We start from the raw sequence: 18,913 nt of genomic DNA, 5'->3' as shown, positions 1-18,913 counted from the left end.
TGTTGGGATGCAACTCATCCTTCTTTTTCCTCCAAACACGATGAGTGAAGTTTAGACCAAAAAGTTCTACTTTGGTCTCATCTGACCACATGACTTTCTCCCATGCCTCCTCTGGATCATCCAGATGGTCTTTGGCAAACTTCAGACGGGCCTGGACATGTGATGACTTGAGCAGGGGAACCTTCCGTGCAATGCATGATTTGAAACCATGACAGCGTAGTGTTCTACCGACAGAACTGTGGTCCCAGCTCTCTTCATGTCATTGACCAGCTCCTCCCTATCGTTCTGGGCTGATTCCTCACCTTTCTTATAATCAGTGATACCTCACGAGGTGAGCTCTTGCATGGCGTCCCAGTCCGAGGGAGACTGACAGTCGTCTTTAGCCTCTTCCATTTTCCAACAATTGCTCCAACAGTTGATCTGTTTTCACCAAGCTGCTTGGCAATTGCCCCGTAGCCCTTTCCAGCCTTGTGGAGGTCCACAATTTTGTCTCTGGTGTCTTTTGACAGCTCTTTGGTCTTGCCCATGGTAGTAGTTGGCGTCTGACTGACTGTGGGGTGGACAGGTGTCTTTAAAGAGCTCAGACAGGTGCTACTAATTTAGATTAATGAGTGGAGTAGAGGTGGACTTTTTCAAGGCACAGTAACAGGTCTTTGAGAGCCAGAATTCTTGCTGTTTCTCAGGTGTTCAAATACTTATGTTCAGCAGTGCAAGACAAATAAATTCTTTAAAAATCATACAATGTGATTTCCTGAATTTTTTTTTTTATTCTGTCTCTCAGAGTGGGAATGCACCTACAATGTGAATTTCAGACCCCTCCATGATTTCTAAGTGGGAGAACTTGCAAAATCGCAGGGTGTTCAAATACTTCTGTTCCTCACTGTATAAAGAGGCTTAGGTGTCCTTATGCTAATGTGTTTATCCCCTTGAGCTAAACAGATCTGAATAATGGCATTTATAGTGCCTGGCAGGACATCGACATTCCAGCTGGTGCTGCCTTCGAGGATGGCATGGCCACACTCGGAGACAGATCACTCTTGTCTTCACTGCTCATAAAGACTGTTACCTCAAACATGGGACTGCCAATCATTATAAAGCCTCTCTTAAATCTATCAGCTTTTTCTCTCTCTGTGTGTGTAAAAGATGTGTGTAGCAATGGCCGTCTGTGCACTTGCTCCCAGCTGTGTGTGTGTGTCTGTGTGTTTGCATGTGCACCCTTCTTGGCTGGTTTATGTAAGTGCACTAATCTGGTAGGCTTTGCTTGGGTGCAGGCAGGCAGGCAGTCATCTGGATAATGGCCCCTGCTCTGTTTGCTGGATGAACCCATTTTAAGGAGCAGCAGGTAGAGAATGCCATATTATTTTTTCTCTCCTCTCCACTGTTGCTCCATCTTTCTCTCATTTTGTCCATCTCTCTTGAATGGGAGATGGCAGCGACCCAGATTGGCAAGAGCTGTGGAAGATTTGGCAAGCGCCTCTTTCCCCCACTCACTTTCCCTGTCCCCTCACTCTGTGTTGTTATAGACTAGAGAGAGGTCACATTCAAGATGAAAAGCAGGTCAGTCAGGAAAAATTTGAAAGCCTTTATGCTTTCTTGTGGTATCAACATCAACTCCCTTCTCCCCCCTCTTTCCTCTTTGCTTTCTCTCCACTTCTGTATCCTTTCCCTTTCTCCATTGTTTCTTAGGTGCAGTGGTTCTGCTCTCTCTCTAGGCTGCTCTCTCTGTTTACTCTTGGACTGCCTGAGTTGCGTCTGTGTGCTAGAGTATTAACGAGAGAGAGAGGGAGAGAAAGAGGGTTCAAGTGTGTGTACTTACTCATGCGTTTGTGTGTGTGTGTGTGTGTGTGTGTGTGTGTGTGTGTGTGTGTGTGTGTGTGTATCACAGTGCCTGCTGGCAGAGCGAAGTAGGGGGAGCGACAGACAGAGAGAGAGAGAGAGAGAGAGAGAGGAAAAAAGAGATAGAGGAGAGATCAGATGAGGGGAGAGAGAGGCTGAGTGCATAGCACCGCCCCACAGTCCCACTTTCCTGTGGAGGTCTGCCCAGACAACCGCCATTGGGGAGAGACAGCAGAGAAGGACAGACCAGCACTCACCGAAGCACAGGGAGGACAGAGTGAGCGCAAAAGGAGAGGAGAGGCCAGGAACATGTGCCATGTCAACCTGACACCGGTTCAAGTATCAAGCCAGCTGGCAGGAAGTGCGCCGAGACTGAGTTGTTTTCATCTCCTCTGCTCTGGATCGGAAGGCCCAGCCCTGAAAAGCTTCCCAGCCGGCCCTCCAGAGATCGGACTGTCTGATAGTGTTATCTACAGCAGGGCCTTGAGACAACGGCTGGAGTGATAGACATGTGACACAGAGGAACAACTACTTTCTGGCTGCACCTAGTGTTGATTGGACTTTTCCTGGGAGGAGCAAATGGGAATACCGTGTCCTGATTGGGTGTGAGGCTACCACCTGCTTCAGTACTACTGCTACTGATTGGATGTTTGTTCCATATGTGTCGCTCCAGCAGCCAAGGCCCTAGTCAACCAGAGCTGCTTGGAACTGTGGTTTGTGTGTGTGTATGCTTATAATGGAATAAACTGGATATAGTTAGAGGTCATAACAAAATGGCACAGTAAAAAAAAATTGCATTGTTATTGTCTTCACCTGCCACATCAAAAGTGCTATATGCCACAGTTTTTATCTTTTATTTCTGAGCACGTGCATGTTTGTGTGCTTTCTGGTGAGTTGGAGGATGTCTGTTTTGTAAGGCAATCTGCCCACTTCCTCCCCTCGTGTGAGAAGGCTGTAAAAGGTTATTTGCTGCTGGTCACATGTCTCAGTCCTCTCAGGGGCAAGTCAGGCCAACTAGTCTTCTTTTTTTATTTTAGAAGCAGTGCCTTTAGTGGCAGCGATGAATGTTTCAGCTGTAAAACCTCTTCCACTTTAACATTTGTCGGGTTGTCTGTGTGCAGCAGCTTTTAGATACCAGTAACTCAGATTTGAAGATCACCTTTGCTTGTTAGTTGTTTTTATACTGACATCATTAAATTCTCAGAATGACTGTGAATATTATGAGTGTTCTCACGTTTGCTGGATGATGCACAGCTTTTCTAGCCCTTTTGGCAAAAGTGTGATTTTTTTATCAGTAGGTATATATGACAGGGAGAGTTTATGACTTATGCAAGTGATAAGCATCATAGATATGGATTTGCAAGAAATGGATTGAGCTGAAGAAGTGATACCAAAAGGTAAGCTTGCAAACAACTAATAGACCAGCCTTTGTTGCAGCTATCGCTTATTAATAGCATTAACCAGTAAAACATTGGTATCAGAGTTAGTCTTTCTGATTAAGACAACCCGTTGAAATGACAGGGTTGTAAACAGCCGTCCTTTCCTCTCCTTTGGCTCAACGTTCTGCTTTTTGTCCTACTGCTTCCATTAAGTGATGAGATGCAGAGACCTCTGAACCTATGTCCAAGGTTATCCCCGTACGCTCTACCCCACCTTCTCCTCAACAACCCTTTCAGAGGTTGTCCTATTTCTAGGACTTGTCAGGCTGGCACAGAAAACAAGCGGGTGGTGTAAGCTAACCTTCTTACAACACACACTGTTAATGAGCGGTCTTTAGCTAACAAGAGAGTCTGTGGGGGAAACACGAGCAAATTCCACACTATCTGTCTCTCTCACTCACTTGCACTTATACACTCACTGCTTGCTACATTCCTTCTTACACCAAGCAATTGCCTGTGTATGTGTGTTTCATGACAGGTTGATCTATCACAGCTCTGGCCCAGCGGGTACTTGTAGAGTCTTGTGTAAAGCACAGTCATGTGGCTGACTGGGTAAAGGACCAGGGTTTCTTGGAACTGGGTCACATCAAAGTCAGTTAGAAAATGACACAGAGTGACCCCAGTGGGGAGAGTTAGTGATGTCATTGGTATGACTGGTGGTTCAACACTACACCACCTCTCCCCTCTCTCTTACTGTTTCTCTCTGTATCTTTCTCTCTTTCTCTGCCTCTGCTTAGAAAGCGTATGGCATTAAGCCATGCTGCTACTGGGAGAGGGGGATGTGTCTGTGTTGCACTGTGCACTTAACTCCCAGGCTATGCTACAGTTTTGACAGCTGTATAGAGACAGATGTTAACTGATATCGAGCTACCATAGAGGGATTTCCATACTGTGCCTTCAAGATACTGTCTGGAGATTGTTTGTTTATATACTGTATAAACCAAAACAACCATTACATTTACAGTCCTTATAACATGTGCATTTTGCACAGCTTACATCATTCTTTTTACAACTGCAAGGATAGAATTTGATATGGACCGGAGACGTAGTTGTGCAAGGCCATGCCATTCGTGCCTTACTCTTAGTTCCTGTCCTAATTCCTCTGTCTGTCCATCTCTTTATTTCAGGCCTTCTCCAGTATGGTAGGAATTGGTCCGCGATCGCCAAGATGGTGGGATCAAAAACCGTGTCACAGTGCAAAAACTTTTACTTCAACTACAAGAAGAGGCAGAAACTGGATGAGATACTGCAGCAGCATAAAATGAAATCAGTAAGTGCAAAGAAGCTTTTTGAGCAATATTTGCTCCTTTTTTGTGCATCACCAAGCTGATTTTATTCTGGATCCGAAGATATTTGTTGCTTGGGTAGTTTTTTTTAGTGTGTTTGTTTTGACCCAGGAGAAGGAGCGAAAGGCTCGTCGTAGGGGCAAATCCCTACAGAATGAAGAGGCGAGTACCCCATATCCACCAGAGGAGGAGGAGATGGAGGGTTCAGGAGCAAGTGGCAATGAAGACGAGGCCCCCGAGGATGGAGAAGGTACACCACCAGCATTTGATCATGTTTTTAAACTTGGTGCATAAAGCAAAATGAAAGTATTTACTTGGATTTGAAAACATGTACACACACTAGATACTAGGTATACCTGTACAATTTACTCCAACCGAATTCAACAGATCTAGCACAAGTTCTACCTTTACAAATCTTATAATTGTTTTTTAAAAGGAGAATTAATGGCTGAGTTGTTTCATTGAATTATATTAGAATGTACAAGTATACCTAATAGGTGAATATAATATATCAGTGAAACTTTAAAAGTAGCTCCCTGTTAGCTTGAAGAATCTTGTTCTGCCATGGTAAACCTAAAAGTATCCTGAAAATCCTGCTGTAGTTTGTTCATATAGTGTGTTCTGTAGTTCCACAGTAAAGTGCTGAAGCCCTGGGAGATTTCATCCATCATCCCAATTGGTTTTGTGTTCCCTCTTATTGTACAGTGAAACCCGATTAGGCAGAAGACTAGCACTGTGAAGAATATGGTTTAGCAGACAGAGATGGGAGAGAAAAGATAGAAGGAAAAAAGCACAAGGAGATACATGATCTACAGTGCAAGACCAGTCTTGTCTTCTGATCTGTGTTTTTGTCTGTCCTCTGTCCCTGCCAGGTGGAGCCAACAACAGCTCTGACACAGAGAGCTTGCCCTCACCGCACTCATCTGAAGACAACAAGGCTAAGGAGGAAGGCTCAAACAGGTCAAAAGCCAACTCCAGCACTAACTCCAGCACTAACTCCAGCACTAACTCCAGCACTAACTCCAGCACTGGGGACAAGGATGCAGCTGGGTCGGACACGGGCCAGGCGAGGGATGAGAAACCTCCAGTCAAAGAAGATGCTGACTCTACCATCAAGCAAGAGATAAAGACTGAGACAGGGGAACTCAACAAAGAGCAGCTGCAGCCAACACCACCCAGTGATGCCACTGATAAAAAACCTCCCACAACAGAGATGGATGAAGTCAAAAGCTCCACCAAGAGTTCCAAGAAGGACCATGGGACCAAAACAGGCTCCCATGGAGACAGTGACTCTAGTGCCACTTGCAGCGCTGATGAAGTGGAGGAGACAGACAACACAGATAAGAACAGGTGAGTATTTCTTAGAAATTAGATTTAAAATTAGATGATTATTGTCCATTCTTGTACATGAAATTTCATGCTGTCTCTTTCCTGTTTAGTTTTATTGATGACATAATTGGGCCTGGTTGAGATTATTTGCATGAAAGGGCTTCTTTTTTTTGATCAGTGGTTTACTAGGTATTCTACTTCTCTAGTCGATCACAGCAAACACCAGAAATAAAGCAGCTAGGTGTATGTATATATATGTATGTGTATATATATATATATATATATATATATATATACACACTACCATTCAAAAAGCTTGGGGTCTATTTTGCCAGTTGTTTTTGGCATAACTTAACAGCGGAACACACTTATGGCATTCTTTTTGCATCTGAAATCAAATTGTGTTTAGAATAGATAGCTCAGTTGTAGAAGTTCTCAAAGTGTACAACTGGATAAAAGAAGACAAATTAAAGGCACTCCTTTAGAAATTATTAAAAAGCTTTTATTGAGATTGCTCTCATGATGTGGATAAAAGCAGTACATGTTCAAAAGTGGGTTGCAGCCCATGCATAGCAGCATAAAACCCCCTTCAGGGTGTAACCTGAAATACACAAGTTTCCCTTAAGTAGATGTGAGGTAATTGAAAATACCTGATGACGACAGGAAACCAACAATTAATGGCAAAGAACAAACACACTCCAGCAGATGGCTAGAGGGAACCCACACACACACACACACACACACACACACACACATAAATCCTTTTGTTTGTGAATGAGGCCACAAGAAATGGGTGTCAGTGTGTGGGAGGACTGATTAGTCTTGTTTGCACAGTATTTGTTAAACTTTTTCCATGACAGCAGACTGCATGTACTGGCAGAGCTGAGGGAAAGCTGCCCTCTCTGCCAAAGCAAACAAATGGAGAGAGTGTGCATACGTGTGTGTACACATTTTATGGTGTTGTGCATCAAAGTGTGTGTGTCTGTGATTCAGAGTTGTGTGCTTTTTGACAGATGTGTGAGACATGAATATGGATTTTTACTTGTAATTGTGTTTTTGTCCACTGTCAACACACATCCAGCATACATTACATCACACACATCCCATATATGTCTGCTGTCCCCCATCATTTAAATACATTGTTTGGTGAGTAAAGATTTGTGAAGGTGCCTGTTTGTCCTGGGGGATAGTGTAGGCAGGCATATGAATGGAAATGTAGTCACAGCCTCTGCTATTTATTTTGTTGTTGCTGCTGTTTTTTTTGTTTTTTTTTTCCTGTGCCCCCTGCCATCAGCCTCTTCATCTCTCCCACTAACTTATTTCTGTCTGTGTGTGTAGAATGGCGTCTCCACGGCCAAGCCTACTGAACTACTCTCATGATGGGGTCATGTCCTCCCCACTGCAGAAACCCATGGACCTGAAACAGCTCAAACAGAGGGCTGCTGCTATACCACCTATTGTAAGTCGCTAGTTAAGCCTTGAATGTTTCATTAGGTGTATTTTTCAAAGTTTTTCCCCTCACAGGTCACTCATCAGTTGAGTGAAGAGCATGTCAGTCTTTCTAGCCTTGGAAAGCATCTTTAACTCAAGTAGTGTTTTGTAACACAAAACTGATTTGCCCAGCTCACACAAACGCACACCATCTCTTCCACTACAATGGTATTAACGCTGTCCTCGTCTCTCTGCTCACAGAGATAACAGTGTAGCAGGCAACATTGTTAAGTCATATTTGTATAAAATAAGACAGTCAGAGGATGATTGGATAGATGGCTTTGTGGAGTAGAAATGAGATGCCAGACACTAGGGAAACCTTAGCTTACCAAGAAATAAGAGATGTTTCTTAGCTATCATGTTTATCAGATACTGTATGTTGCTAACCATATGTCAAATGCCTCTTAGGTCACACCTTGTGTGATGTGTGTGTATATATAACCTCTTTCTCCCCTCTCATCCAATGTGTAGATGCCAGAGGCCTCCATACAGGGCAGTCAGTGGAGTGGGGGAGGCAAGGCAGTGCTCCCCCCCCATGCCCTGGCACTGTACCAGCAACAGATTACCATGGCTCATGGGGAGTCCTCTCAGGAGGTCAAACAGCAGCAACAGCTTTCCAGCCACCCGGGCCAACAGCAGCCATACACCCCACAGGCCGACAGAGACAGGGAGAATCTCCACAGCAGCAGCCCTCGTGTTTGCTCACACAGCCCCTCCACTAGTGACAAGGATGGTATGCAGACCATCATCACTGCAAAAAAAAAACAACAATTTTATCGCATATAAACTCATTTAGCTGTGGGAGCCTCCCTGACAATTTCCAGCATTTGTTTCATATTGCTCTGTCTTACTGTCAAGCTACTGCATGGTGGTTGACAGTACAGTATTGTACTTTGCTGAAGTTGTTTGTTTAAAAAATTGCAGGATAAATTGATTTATGGAAACAGGATTAACAATATAAATAATTAAATAATAGAAAATGGAAATTAATGAAAGTGCTGGACATTATGCAGTTTTAGTAGCTTTTGATATAGTTTTTCTTACAGTAGTTGGTCCTTGCTACATATTCTAACCTTAAGTCTTGTGTTCTCTAGTGTTTAGGGTATTCATGTGTTTATGGGGCACTCGTGGAGAGGGAATGGATAAATGATCTGGTATTGCTAAGGACCCAGAAGGGAATATAGACAGTTCAGTGCATTCGATGTCAGCTTGTGTAATGTGAATCTCTGGGAGAACAGTATAAGGCTTTTATCAACAGTCCAGATAAAGTCAGGTGGGCACAGCAGCTTTAAGCATAACAACCACATTGTTCATGACTTTTTAGAAAGCTCTTTATAGCTGCTACAGAGGAAGGTGTACATCAAGCTACGGACTATACTAAATTCACACCATGTTATTATAATAGTAATGTGAGATAACTTTTGCGTGGATGCATTGATCTGTGGTGCGTTTGTGTCCCTTCAGAGCTGGAAGGCAACGAGAGGTGGTTACTGACCCTCCTGCAGGGATTAAGTAGGTTCAGGCCTTGCCTTCACCCATATTTCTTTCAAATTACACCTTCGGAAATCAACTTTTCTGCAGGATTTTACTGTGTGTACTCAATATTGGCAGTGGGTGGTTGTGTATGTTACTGTATTAATTCAGTAGTGTGTCACCCTGCCTGGGAAGTGGTGAAGAGGTTTCTTCTGTATGTGCTCATGATGATGACAGTGATGATGTTGGTGGCAACAGTGAGCTAGCAGTGGCAAAAGGACTGCTTCTTGGATTAGTTGAGGCCTAACTGAGTGCTGTGTTTTGATCTTGATTCCTGTTTGTGTGTCGTTTTTGCAGAAAAGTCCCGGGCTTTCTCTCCACATGGTGAAGCCAAGAAGCAGACACTGGGCCCAGATGACCTGAGGACCTCGAACTTGGGTTGCCCAGTTCTCTCCCCCATGTCTCCACGCGACATGGCCAAGATCAGTCACGACCAGCACTTGGTCCACTTCAGCTGTGAGTCCTGTCCTATTTTTAACAAGCCTAAGTTGCAATTTGTGTAGTATGTTGCATTATAGGTACTTTGAACAGAACCTCTACATTTTGAGTCTGAAATACTTATAGAAATTCAGATAGTCATATCTCACTTTCATAATCTCTCCCAGCCTACCAGCAAGGAAGCCACTCCTCACTTCCCTGTCTGCCACAGGACAGTAGGCTAGCAGCAGTGAGGCCCCTCACAATGCCAGAGCCACCACCTCTCATTTCCTCCTCTAAGCCAGGGGGCTCCATCACACAGGTATTGTGCCACATTATGGAAAACTGGGGTTGTCTTTCATAGCATTTGTTTCGATGTTTCACTATGGGATACACCCCCTCACGTATTCACAGAAGAGCTCTGAATGTCACCATGTTGATGGCATGCCAGCAGAGCTTTTTGATGACATGATCAATGGGGCTAACAACTCTACATGGAAGGAAATCATCATGGTAATGGACCTCTGTCTGCTTGTTCAGCATTGTGCCATGGGAAAATGTATGTCCATGTTGGTGCTGCAGGAGAGCACGAGATGGCTCAACCTGACCAACTTAACAGAAAAGGAGAAGGAGGACATCTTGGTCATTCCGGTTGTCCCAGATGATATCTTTGGTTCTGCCTTAGTGTCCATGCAATGGAGGTGCGAAGCAAAGAAGAAGAAGTTCTGTAGCTCTTTCACTAGCACAAAGCTCTGGCTGTTGCCCAGGTGGTCTCCAGAAATTCGGTGTATTTCTACCCTCCTCTGCAGTATGTGGGCCCAGAGCCATGTTCCTGCATCCCGGTCAAGAAGAGACTCAAACAACACCCTAGAGTCTCACAAGCACTCACACACACTTCAAATAAAGATTCAGACACTGATGCATCCAGGTACTGAGGTGAGGGCACAGTGTTACGGTTAAAAAAAAAAAAGAGATAAGCACAGGCTTCAGTTTGCCATGTTTGCAGGGCATCCGCCTGTCCACTTATCTGGATGAATGGCTGTTGCTGGCGCCCTCAGAGCCGGAGGCTGTGATGCACACAGACATCATGTTGGCACACCTGGCCGATCTAGGGTTAATTGTGAACAGGAAAAAGAGTGTGTTAATACCAAGACAGGACATAGCCTTTCTATTTCTGACACTCTTTGGTCACTTATTCGCCCCACCTCTCAGCCAAGGGAGCGAATACTTTTGTGTCCACTCTCACGCATTTCCACATAGGAAAACGAGTACAGACTGTTGGGCTGGATGGTGTCAGCATTGTTACTTGTGAAGCTGGACGGGCTTTATATGAGATATTTCCAGCATTGGGTAGCTGTTCTCAGACTGGACCCTATGCACCACAAATTCCACAGGGTAACAGTGACTGCATCATGCAGTCTTGCATGTCGCTGTTGGAAAAGGGGTCTCTTTCCAGACAGAGGGTGTTCTTCCGGGCACAGTTTTGAACAGGAAAATTGTGACAACAGATGCCTGCCATTTAGGCTAGGGCCGTGTATTCAAGGGCAGAACCGTGAACATGATATGGAGCAGGAATCTCCACTATGTCCATATCATATCATGTTTTACAAGAATATATAGAGAGGCCTGGTGCTTTCAGACAAGGGGACCGGTAATTTATTTGCTGGGCTAAACCACATAGGGGCATGCCATTACTTGTCTGGCAATACAGGAGTCTCCATATCCCATAGTGAAACATTGAAACACATTCTATGAAAGAGAACTTTGTTACGTGTGTAGCCCCGGTTCTCTCAGTAGCATGAGTGTGATGTCTCACCAGACCACTTTTCTTACTGCTGGGGTGAAGCAAGAAGAGGCGTGTTTGTTTTGAATGACAAGTTGGACCTATTTAAGGCTGAGGGCCCTGACGCCGACGTCACAGCTGCCAGCCACTCTGGTGTAATGGTATAAGTGCTTCTGTGAATACACAAGCAGGCGTATCCCATAGTGAAACATCTCACTCATGCTACTCAGGGAACCAGGGTTAAGCAAATGACCTAAAACTTTGACACGTTCGTAATTGGTCCACAGAAATCCTGAAATTTGAAAATAGCATTTTAATATATAAATTTCTGATTACATAGAATCAGAAATATAAAGTGTCCACTCTAATATTTGTTTCTTCAGGGCACTCCGGTGCAGTTGCACAGCCCAGCTCATGGTTTGGACCATGGGAAGATGGCCCCCACACAGATGGGACTGTCTTGGATGGATCAGCGGAAAGTTGGTGTGTATTGTCTGGAGGGACGAGTGCACTTCTAGTTCTTTCTTGAAAGTTGCCACATCTATGAAAACTGATACTGTGGTCTGATCTGTTGCATCATCATAGATGTGTCTTTTTCATTGCGGTCTCTCTGGTCATTCTTTGTTCGTGCACTGTACAGCAGGTCCTTTCCCCATGGTGAAGCAGGAACAGTTGTCCCCCCACAGCTCATCCTCCCAAGCTGACAGCCTGTCGACGCAGGGGACACCTCTTGATGGCACTACTGGACGTGGCAAGTGGCTCATCTTTTATTCTCCTTTATTTATTTAACATGAATTGGTCAACTGGTCCTGTGTTTTTATATTTTCCTTATTTTGTGTAATTCAATGAGCAAAGAACAATACCAAGACTTTTTGGACATTAGTCAGACTTACTTTTTCCTTATTTACTTAAAACGAATTACATCTTTCCCAACAATCAAGATGCCATAAACCACTGAATAATAAAATCAGATACTGTGTTTTTCTGCATTTTTGCTGTCATGCTGAAAAGATGTACGTCCTCGGCATGACAGGAACCTGAAGCATGTAACAAGGACAACAGTAGTGACTTTGGGACAAGCCACTGAATGTACTTGAGTCGGTCGGGAGTTGAGTTCACTGAAGCTCATCTATCTTACAGAGCTTGAAAAATGGAAGAAACTGCCCAAATCTGTGTGTGCAAAGCAGGAACATACATGCTGAAAAAGCTTCAGACTGTAATTGCTGCCAGTGATGCATCAATATTCAGTTTTCTTTTTCAAAATAAACCTTTACTAAACCTTTCAGTCTGACATCACTAGGCAAAGTGTGTAGATAAAAAATGTACTTAATAGATAATACAAAAAGATTTTACACAATGAAAAGGGAAACTGGTAGCATTTGCTTTGGTTGCAGCTGTGCTCACTGTACAGGCTTGTTGGGGAACCTTGCAGAACCTTTTCACAAACCTTATTTTCCTTGTGTTTGTTTACATTGTGTTCCATTTTAACTACTCTTACTACAGTTTTACACTTTGGCTTATAGTGACTGAAATTTCTTTTGCACTATCTTTATAGCTTCGATTCCAGCTGTTCAGGGTGGTAGTATCACTAAGGGCATCCCTGGGACCAGAATGCATCCAGATTCCTCAGTCTCTTACCGAGGGGGCTCCATTACTCAGGTGAACTCAAACACACAAACTACTGTGCTATCAGGCTGCTGTCAGGAGTTGGGAAGGTCCGCGTTGAGTTTTTCTCTCTCTCTCTGCTGAACTCACTAAAATTTTGAAGTGGACACTTTATATTTTTATAAATTGTATTATATTTTTCTTCATAACAAAGTTGATGATGGAAAACAATCTACAGATAATCCCCTACCAGCTCTGTTTTTACTCTCACTGTAACTGAATGTTCTGTATGTGCCGTTTATTGTCACCATGTAGGGTGCGGTGATCATGATCTCAGTGTGTTATGAATATTCTGCTGACAATGTTCAGCTTTGAGTAGCGCTGTTACAACAGACAACAGTTCTGTTCCCCTTTATTTGGAGAACTTCTGACAAAACTCTGAAGTCAGTTTAAAAATGAACCACTGTGAATGAGCCATTGAGTAGATTTAGGAGAGGCTTGTTATTATATATAGGATGATGTTTGGCCCAGAATTTCACCTCAGATTACTGTGCTGAAGTGGTGCACTCAGGCTAATGTGAGTTGGTTTGTCTAGACACTGATGGATGTAAATGGTTTTTTAAACTGTGTTAATGTTCATCAAATCACCGTTTTTATGCTTGGTACACACACAGCCCATGTTCAGTGTTTGTAATTGCCTTGACCATTTCTGTTGGTTAACACTTCTTTTGCCTATATCACTGCTGTCATTTATGCCTACCCATTCCATTTAAAGCACTGCCAACAAACTTAGCAGCCCTTGTGTTCCTGGGTGTTGATTTGTGTGCTCTTGATGAAAGAGACAACAGAGCTGTTGAGAGGTCATGTGGCAGGCCAAGTGCTGTGGCCGCTGGATTTCCCTGCTACCGTGACATAACCCCAGCCCGGAGTGGCCCGTCACCCTAGCAACAAGTACACAGTGTACCGTGTCTGTTCCTCCTTTTATCTATTTATTTACTCTAGATGCTCGCTAAGCTCAGTCATTGATATGCCCACTGTAATATCACATCCAGCTAGTATACAAAAAAATTTTGTTGAAGAAGCTGTTATCCACCACAATGCATTAGTAAGGTAAAGGGGAAAGGGTGAAGTATAATCAGTGCCACTGGTGAGGGGACAACTCATTTGTTTAGCTTGCAGCTAGATGGAACAGTAGATATGTGATAGTGTGTGTGTGGGTGTGCACGTGCACATGTCTGATATTACTTGCACTGTGAAGACCAAAACCTGTTTACACACTCAAATTTTGGAGACTCATCTTCCTTGTAGGGACCAGATGCTGGTCCCTGCCATGTAAATTGTTGAATTTTAGAGTGACAACATGGTTCAAGGCTAGGTTAGGGCAATTGTCCAGGAAAAGAGTACAAGTCACTATGAAGTCCCCATGGGGGATGAAAACAGTTGTGTGTGTGTGTGTGTGTGTGTGTGTGTGTGTGTGTGTGTGTGTGTAAGCAACTAGGTATGGCAGTAATCCCAGGGTGTAGATGAGAGGTGCTTTAGTCAGTGCCATCTGATCCTGTAAACAGATCCCCCCCACCACAGCAAATCCTTCCAATCTAGCCCCTGACATTCAGCAGCATCTTCTTGGAAAAGCTGGAATCAACAGATAAGAAATGTGATCTCTAGCTAACTAACATTTCATACTGGTGGCACTGGTGCCACCAAGTCTCTGAGAGGGTGCCGCCAGTGCCAGATTTGGTGGCACCACTTCAGTTTTAAAATGTAATGCACAAGAACCTGTATTTTTTTGCAAATTATTTTAAATACCCCTACCATCCAAAGTGCATAGTCTGTATTTATAATGAAATTCACAGGGATGGAAATGTGTGGAACACAGTAAATGGGAAGCTGACTTCTGGAACAAGTTTCTACATCTTTTTATGTAGGCTTGTCACTTTACTGGTCCAAAGTCCACCTCTCAACATTATGACACTGATGATGATGATGAAGATTAGGGTATTATATTTCATTTGAAGTATAAACCGATGCTTTGCCATTTGTGATTTAGCTTGTAGTCCGTTTATCTTCTGAAGAAGAATTTCTGCTTTTTGGCGATGTCTGAGTTGGACTTCAGGCACAGCTCTCTCACTCACCTGGTTAGTGCCAACTCATTTTTGTGCTAATAGTAGTATCCGACTATTTAAAGAAGGGTTGATGGTGAGTTTCAGCCACTACTAACTTCAAATTGAGACTTCACTAGACGTGAATGGCACATATGCATGAATTAAATGTTGGATCTGTTCAATCTACACTGACTCTGACCTCTGTGCGGTGTCTCTAGTCAGAACAGCTGTCTCTCAGCAGGAGGACAGCATGGTCTTCACCAGGCTCACTGGCAGTAGAAATGTACCAGGTGAAAATAGTTTTCATGTAGGCTTATCAGTAAGAAATCAGCAGCATTTATATGTATGGATTTATTAAGTTTCCGACACATAAACAGACTAACAGGTGATCTACCTGATTTAACCAGCTGTCTGTGGTGATTATGCTTCAAAAGTGTAAACAAGGGATCCAGGGATGACACGTGTACCTTGGAGTCAGTGTAGCTCGACACATTTAATAGATTGGAAGTCTCTGCCTCGTGACACAGGCGAGTGACAGACCTGCAGATAAATGTTTCGATGACAGTATCACAGAGATTGTTACTAATGTCCACCATTTCTACAGTCAGAGCAGACACGCGTGCTTAACCTGTTTATTTTACACCCAGTGCGACCTTTGAAAAAAGCCAGTCGCACCTTAAGTATATTTAGTCGCAAAATGCAACTATCATTTGCAGTCTGGAGCCCTGCAGGCACTACTGTGTCTCCTACTCAACCACCCTCTCCCACTCTCGTCTATTCACCAAGCAGTGTAGAAATATGTGTACGAGCGGTGTGACTCAAGGTTTTAACTAAGCAGCCCGTTGTCATCTACTGTTGCGAAGTGGTTACATATCCGCTCCTTCAGGGAGTACTACTTTGTATTTCACACCTGTTTGTGTTATGTGGGTTTTGTTTATTTTATTTTTTTTATGTGTGTTTTTATTTAGATCCCTGTTACCTGTCATTGAAATAACACACTTTCTGGGGCAAAAACAATTCAAGGGACAAAATGCTCATCCTCTATGTAACACAGTTTACAATTTGCATTATAGATGAATTGCATCCAAGTCAACAGTACAGTTGGGCAGTTCCTGTACAATTAGGGTTGCACCAAGGCCACATTTTTCAGACTACTTGCTGATGCCCAGTACTGATACCTACGTGATAACAATGTGGTGTTTCTGCTATAAAAAAAATACAATTACCTTAAAAGTGCAATGGCTTTAGAGTTTTTATTTTTATTAGGTTTACTTTCATATTGTGATTAGATAAAATTATCAGGAAGCTGTGCAAATTAATTTAAAACTTTGTTATAACAAACACTGCCACCTCTACAATTAATAGCTACACTGCTTTACAGAAGCTGTTTGGCCTCAGCCTGAAAGTCTACAAAAACCCAATAGATTTACATTCCCAGAGCTCACTAGACTAAACTGTGAACTACTTTTTTTGTGGGGGCTTGTTCAACAGGTGTTTGATAAACTGCTCGTACTTTTTAATTCTTGCAGATTTTGGTTGCACATATAAAGTGTCGTCATCTCACTCGCATACAATCTCGTCATCTTCGCTGTGTGTGTGTGAGATCACAAACACAACGTGTGTCTTTGAGAGCCCCCTCTCCCCATCTCAGAGACGGGGCAGGGAAGCAGAGCTTGCAGTTGGCTTCATAGCATCAGTTGTAGGCTTTGGAATGTCTTGTCAACTGTCAGGTTTATTGATGGTGCTTATTCCTAATAAAGACGGTTTAGATTATATAACAGAACTGACAATGTAGTGTAACCACACTGATATTTTAGAACTGTGAATTTTGCAGTATGCATTCAGTGGTGCAATAACCTGAGACTAGTTTGTGGGCATTGCAGCTGCAGCTGTCTGTGCAGTTGGGAGCACTACCTAGCCTCATGCTGCCCGAGAATGCAAATTTAGGTTTCACTGAGGATAGGTTCAATTTAAATTTTTTTAATGTAAAGGTGGTTGTGAAAGCTGTCCAGTTTGACAGAAATGCGGCTTGTAAATCATGCTTGCTGTTAGCCAAGTCAAAGTCCTTGCTACACTTTGTCATGTCAAAATCATGATCAGACTTTGCCTTTTTTTTTTTTTTTACTGCTGCACAGTGAGATGGTAAAGTGCACATTCCATGTCTCCTTTCCTCACCACAGGGTACACCGGCTGATGTGCTGTATAAGGGAACCATAACCCGTCTGATCACAGAGGATGGTGCTAGCCGAGCTGACAGAGAGCGTGATGAGGTGCTGTCTAAAGGGCACCTAGTCTTTGAAGGCAGCAGTGGGCACATTCTCACATTTGATCGTGAGTACCTCAGCTAGGCTACAGCAAACTTTGAGTCAGTGATTACTTTCATTTTGAGCAAGATCTGGCATCAGCCCAACAAATGGAACAGCTTCCACTGAATTAGCCTTGCAAGTAGATTTCAGTGGGCATTATCCCTACACTAAGAGGTATTATTTACCTAATTAAGAAACATCTTTACATTTGTAGGCACTGCTTCTCAGACCCCTAAAGATGAGGGCAGAGGCCCTGGGCAGCCTAGTGAGATTCTGGGCCTGAAACGTCCTTATGATGCTATGGAGGGAGGCATCTCTAGAGGACTGCCTATGAGGGAATCACTGTCTACTGCCAACTGTGAAGGTAGTACACAATCTCACTTAATGTCGCTAGAGGCTTCTGGATGTAATCATGTTTGACCCTTGTTGAATCACACTCAGCTCTCATTATTGATGAAATCATTTATCATTGTGCCACTGATGCCTCTCTACCTCAGGTCTGATTGGTCGAGCCATGCCTCATGATAGGGACAGTCCACACCACACACCTTACAAGGATGCTCACCACATCCGAGGTTCCATCTCACAAGGTAGGAGTGCGCCTCAATATAAAAAACAAGTAATTAATTTCACGTTGTCTTTCTTATTTTCCTTCCATCTTTTCCCACTATGCTGTGTCTGGTTTAAAAAAAAAATCCTACTGAATTTACATTAAAGAAGAATCTAAATGAAATGTGTGTTGTGATAACAACAGAAACAGGTTGACATTTTATTACAGTTGACATGGTAAAGTATGCATGGTTAAGCAGCTGCTCTGATTATAAGCATAGCAGATCAAAGTGGCACAGCAGGACTGGAAGAAAGTCTTAAAGATCCACACTGTGCTGTCACTTCATCAGACTGTATTCTGTGCTCATTTAGCTAGCTTACATTATGAAAAACAAAGTGAAATGTGCTGCCTACTCCTGTGAAAAATGAAACTGACATATTCTTATGATTTCAGGTATACCTCGTCATCTGGACCCTCAGGATGGATACCTGAGGAGGGAAGCTAAGCAGATGAAGAGAGACATCTCCCCGCCGCGTGGGTCTAGTTCGCTGTCTGACCCAGTGAAGGGCAGAGAGACCATGGTCCCCACGGTGAAGGAGGCTGGACGGTCCATCCACCTCATTCCCAGAGAGGAGCTAAGACAGCCTGCCAAGGAGGGCATCATAACACAGGTATTCACTCACCAACAGCACATTCAGAGGTTATCCATCCCTTATTGCTTGGCCCTCCTCTCTACACTTACTGGTTAATTCCTATTCTGCTTCTCTTCAGGGAGCACCCATGAAGCAGGATGCAGCTGGTTCAGGGAAACGTCATGATGTCCGCTCCATCATAGCCAGTTCACCACGTTCCTACCACAACCCACCCTCCCAACTGGAGATGCGTGCTGAGAGGGGCCGCTATGAAGAGGCACCAAAAGGGCGCCCCAGTGCAGTGCTCAGTTCGGCAAGCCCCATAGCCCGCTCTTCTCCCCTTACCCCGGGGTCAGAGCAGGTAGGCAAGGCTCATCATAGCCCAGTGGGCTACGAGGACAAAGGCACGTTAAGAACCCCTTACCCTGGACCCCACCATCGTGGCTCCCCTCTCTCCAGGGAGGGAAACCAAAGGCAGCATGATGGTGGGTATATCTAGTTATAGCCAAAGGAGTTGATTTGTATTTCTCAGAAAACAGTCATTGCTTTTTGCTATAGCCACATCATCTAAAATTCATTCATTCATTCATTTTCTACCGTTTGT

At 43.6% G+C, this 18,913-nt stretch overlaps 1 protein-coding gene across 7 annotated transcripts in view; it reads left to right on the top strand.

Moving 5' to 3' along the window:
• Window positions 1–18,913, top strand: part of ncor2 (nuclear receptor corepressor 2) — a 94,861-nt gene that overhangs the window by 62,135 nt on the left and 13,813 nt on the right. For 3 of the 7 annotated variants that reach the window (XM_020590673.1, XM_020590670.1, XM_020590669.1), the window contains exons 18-33: window positions 4,403–4,545; window positions 4,673–4,811; window positions 5,434–5,911; window positions 7,229–7,349; window positions 7,853–8,114; window positions 8,846–8,893; window positions 9,212–9,370; window positions 9,520–9,653; window positions 11,498–11,597; window positions 11,755–11,865; window positions 12,670–12,773; window positions 17,002–17,152; window positions 17,342–17,491; window positions 17,625–17,717; window positions 18,131–18,348; window positions 18,449–18,794. In XM_020590673.1, coding sequence (XP_020446329.1) covers window positions 4,403–4,545; window positions 4,673–4,811; window positions 5,434–5,911; window positions 7,229–7,349; window positions 7,853–8,114; window positions 8,846–8,893; window positions 9,212–9,370; window positions 9,520–9,653; window positions 11,498–11,597; window positions 11,755–11,865; window positions 12,670–12,773; window positions 17,002–17,152; window positions 17,342–17,491; window positions 17,625–17,717; window positions 18,131–18,348; window positions 18,449–18,794 — 2,757 coding nt within the window. The remainder of the gene's footprint in view (window positions 1–4,402; window positions 4,546–4,672; window positions 4,812–5,433; window positions 5,912–7,228; window positions 7,350–7,852; window positions 8,115–8,845; window positions 8,894–9,211; window positions 9,371–9,519; window positions 9,654–11,497; window positions 11,598–11,754; window positions 11,866–12,669; window positions 12,774–17,001; window positions 17,153–17,341; window positions 17,492–17,624; window positions 17,718–18,130; window positions 18,349–18,448; window positions 18,795–18,913) is intronic. The other 4 variants (XM_020590676.1, XM_020590671.1, XM_020590672.1 and 1 more) reach the window with 3 other exon arrangements.

This window comes from Monopterus albus, unplaced genomic scaffold (genome assembly GCF_001952655.1).
Source record: "Monopterus albus unplaced genomic scaffold, M_albus_1.0 scaffold12.1, whole genome shotgun sequence".
Classification (NCBI taxonomy): Eukaryota; Metazoa; Chordata; class Actinopteri; order Synbranchiformes; family Synbranchidae; genus Monopterus; species Monopterus albus.
The sequence above is the reverse complement of the archived record's forward strand: the minus strand, read 5'-3'. Positions and strand labels throughout refer to the sequence as shown.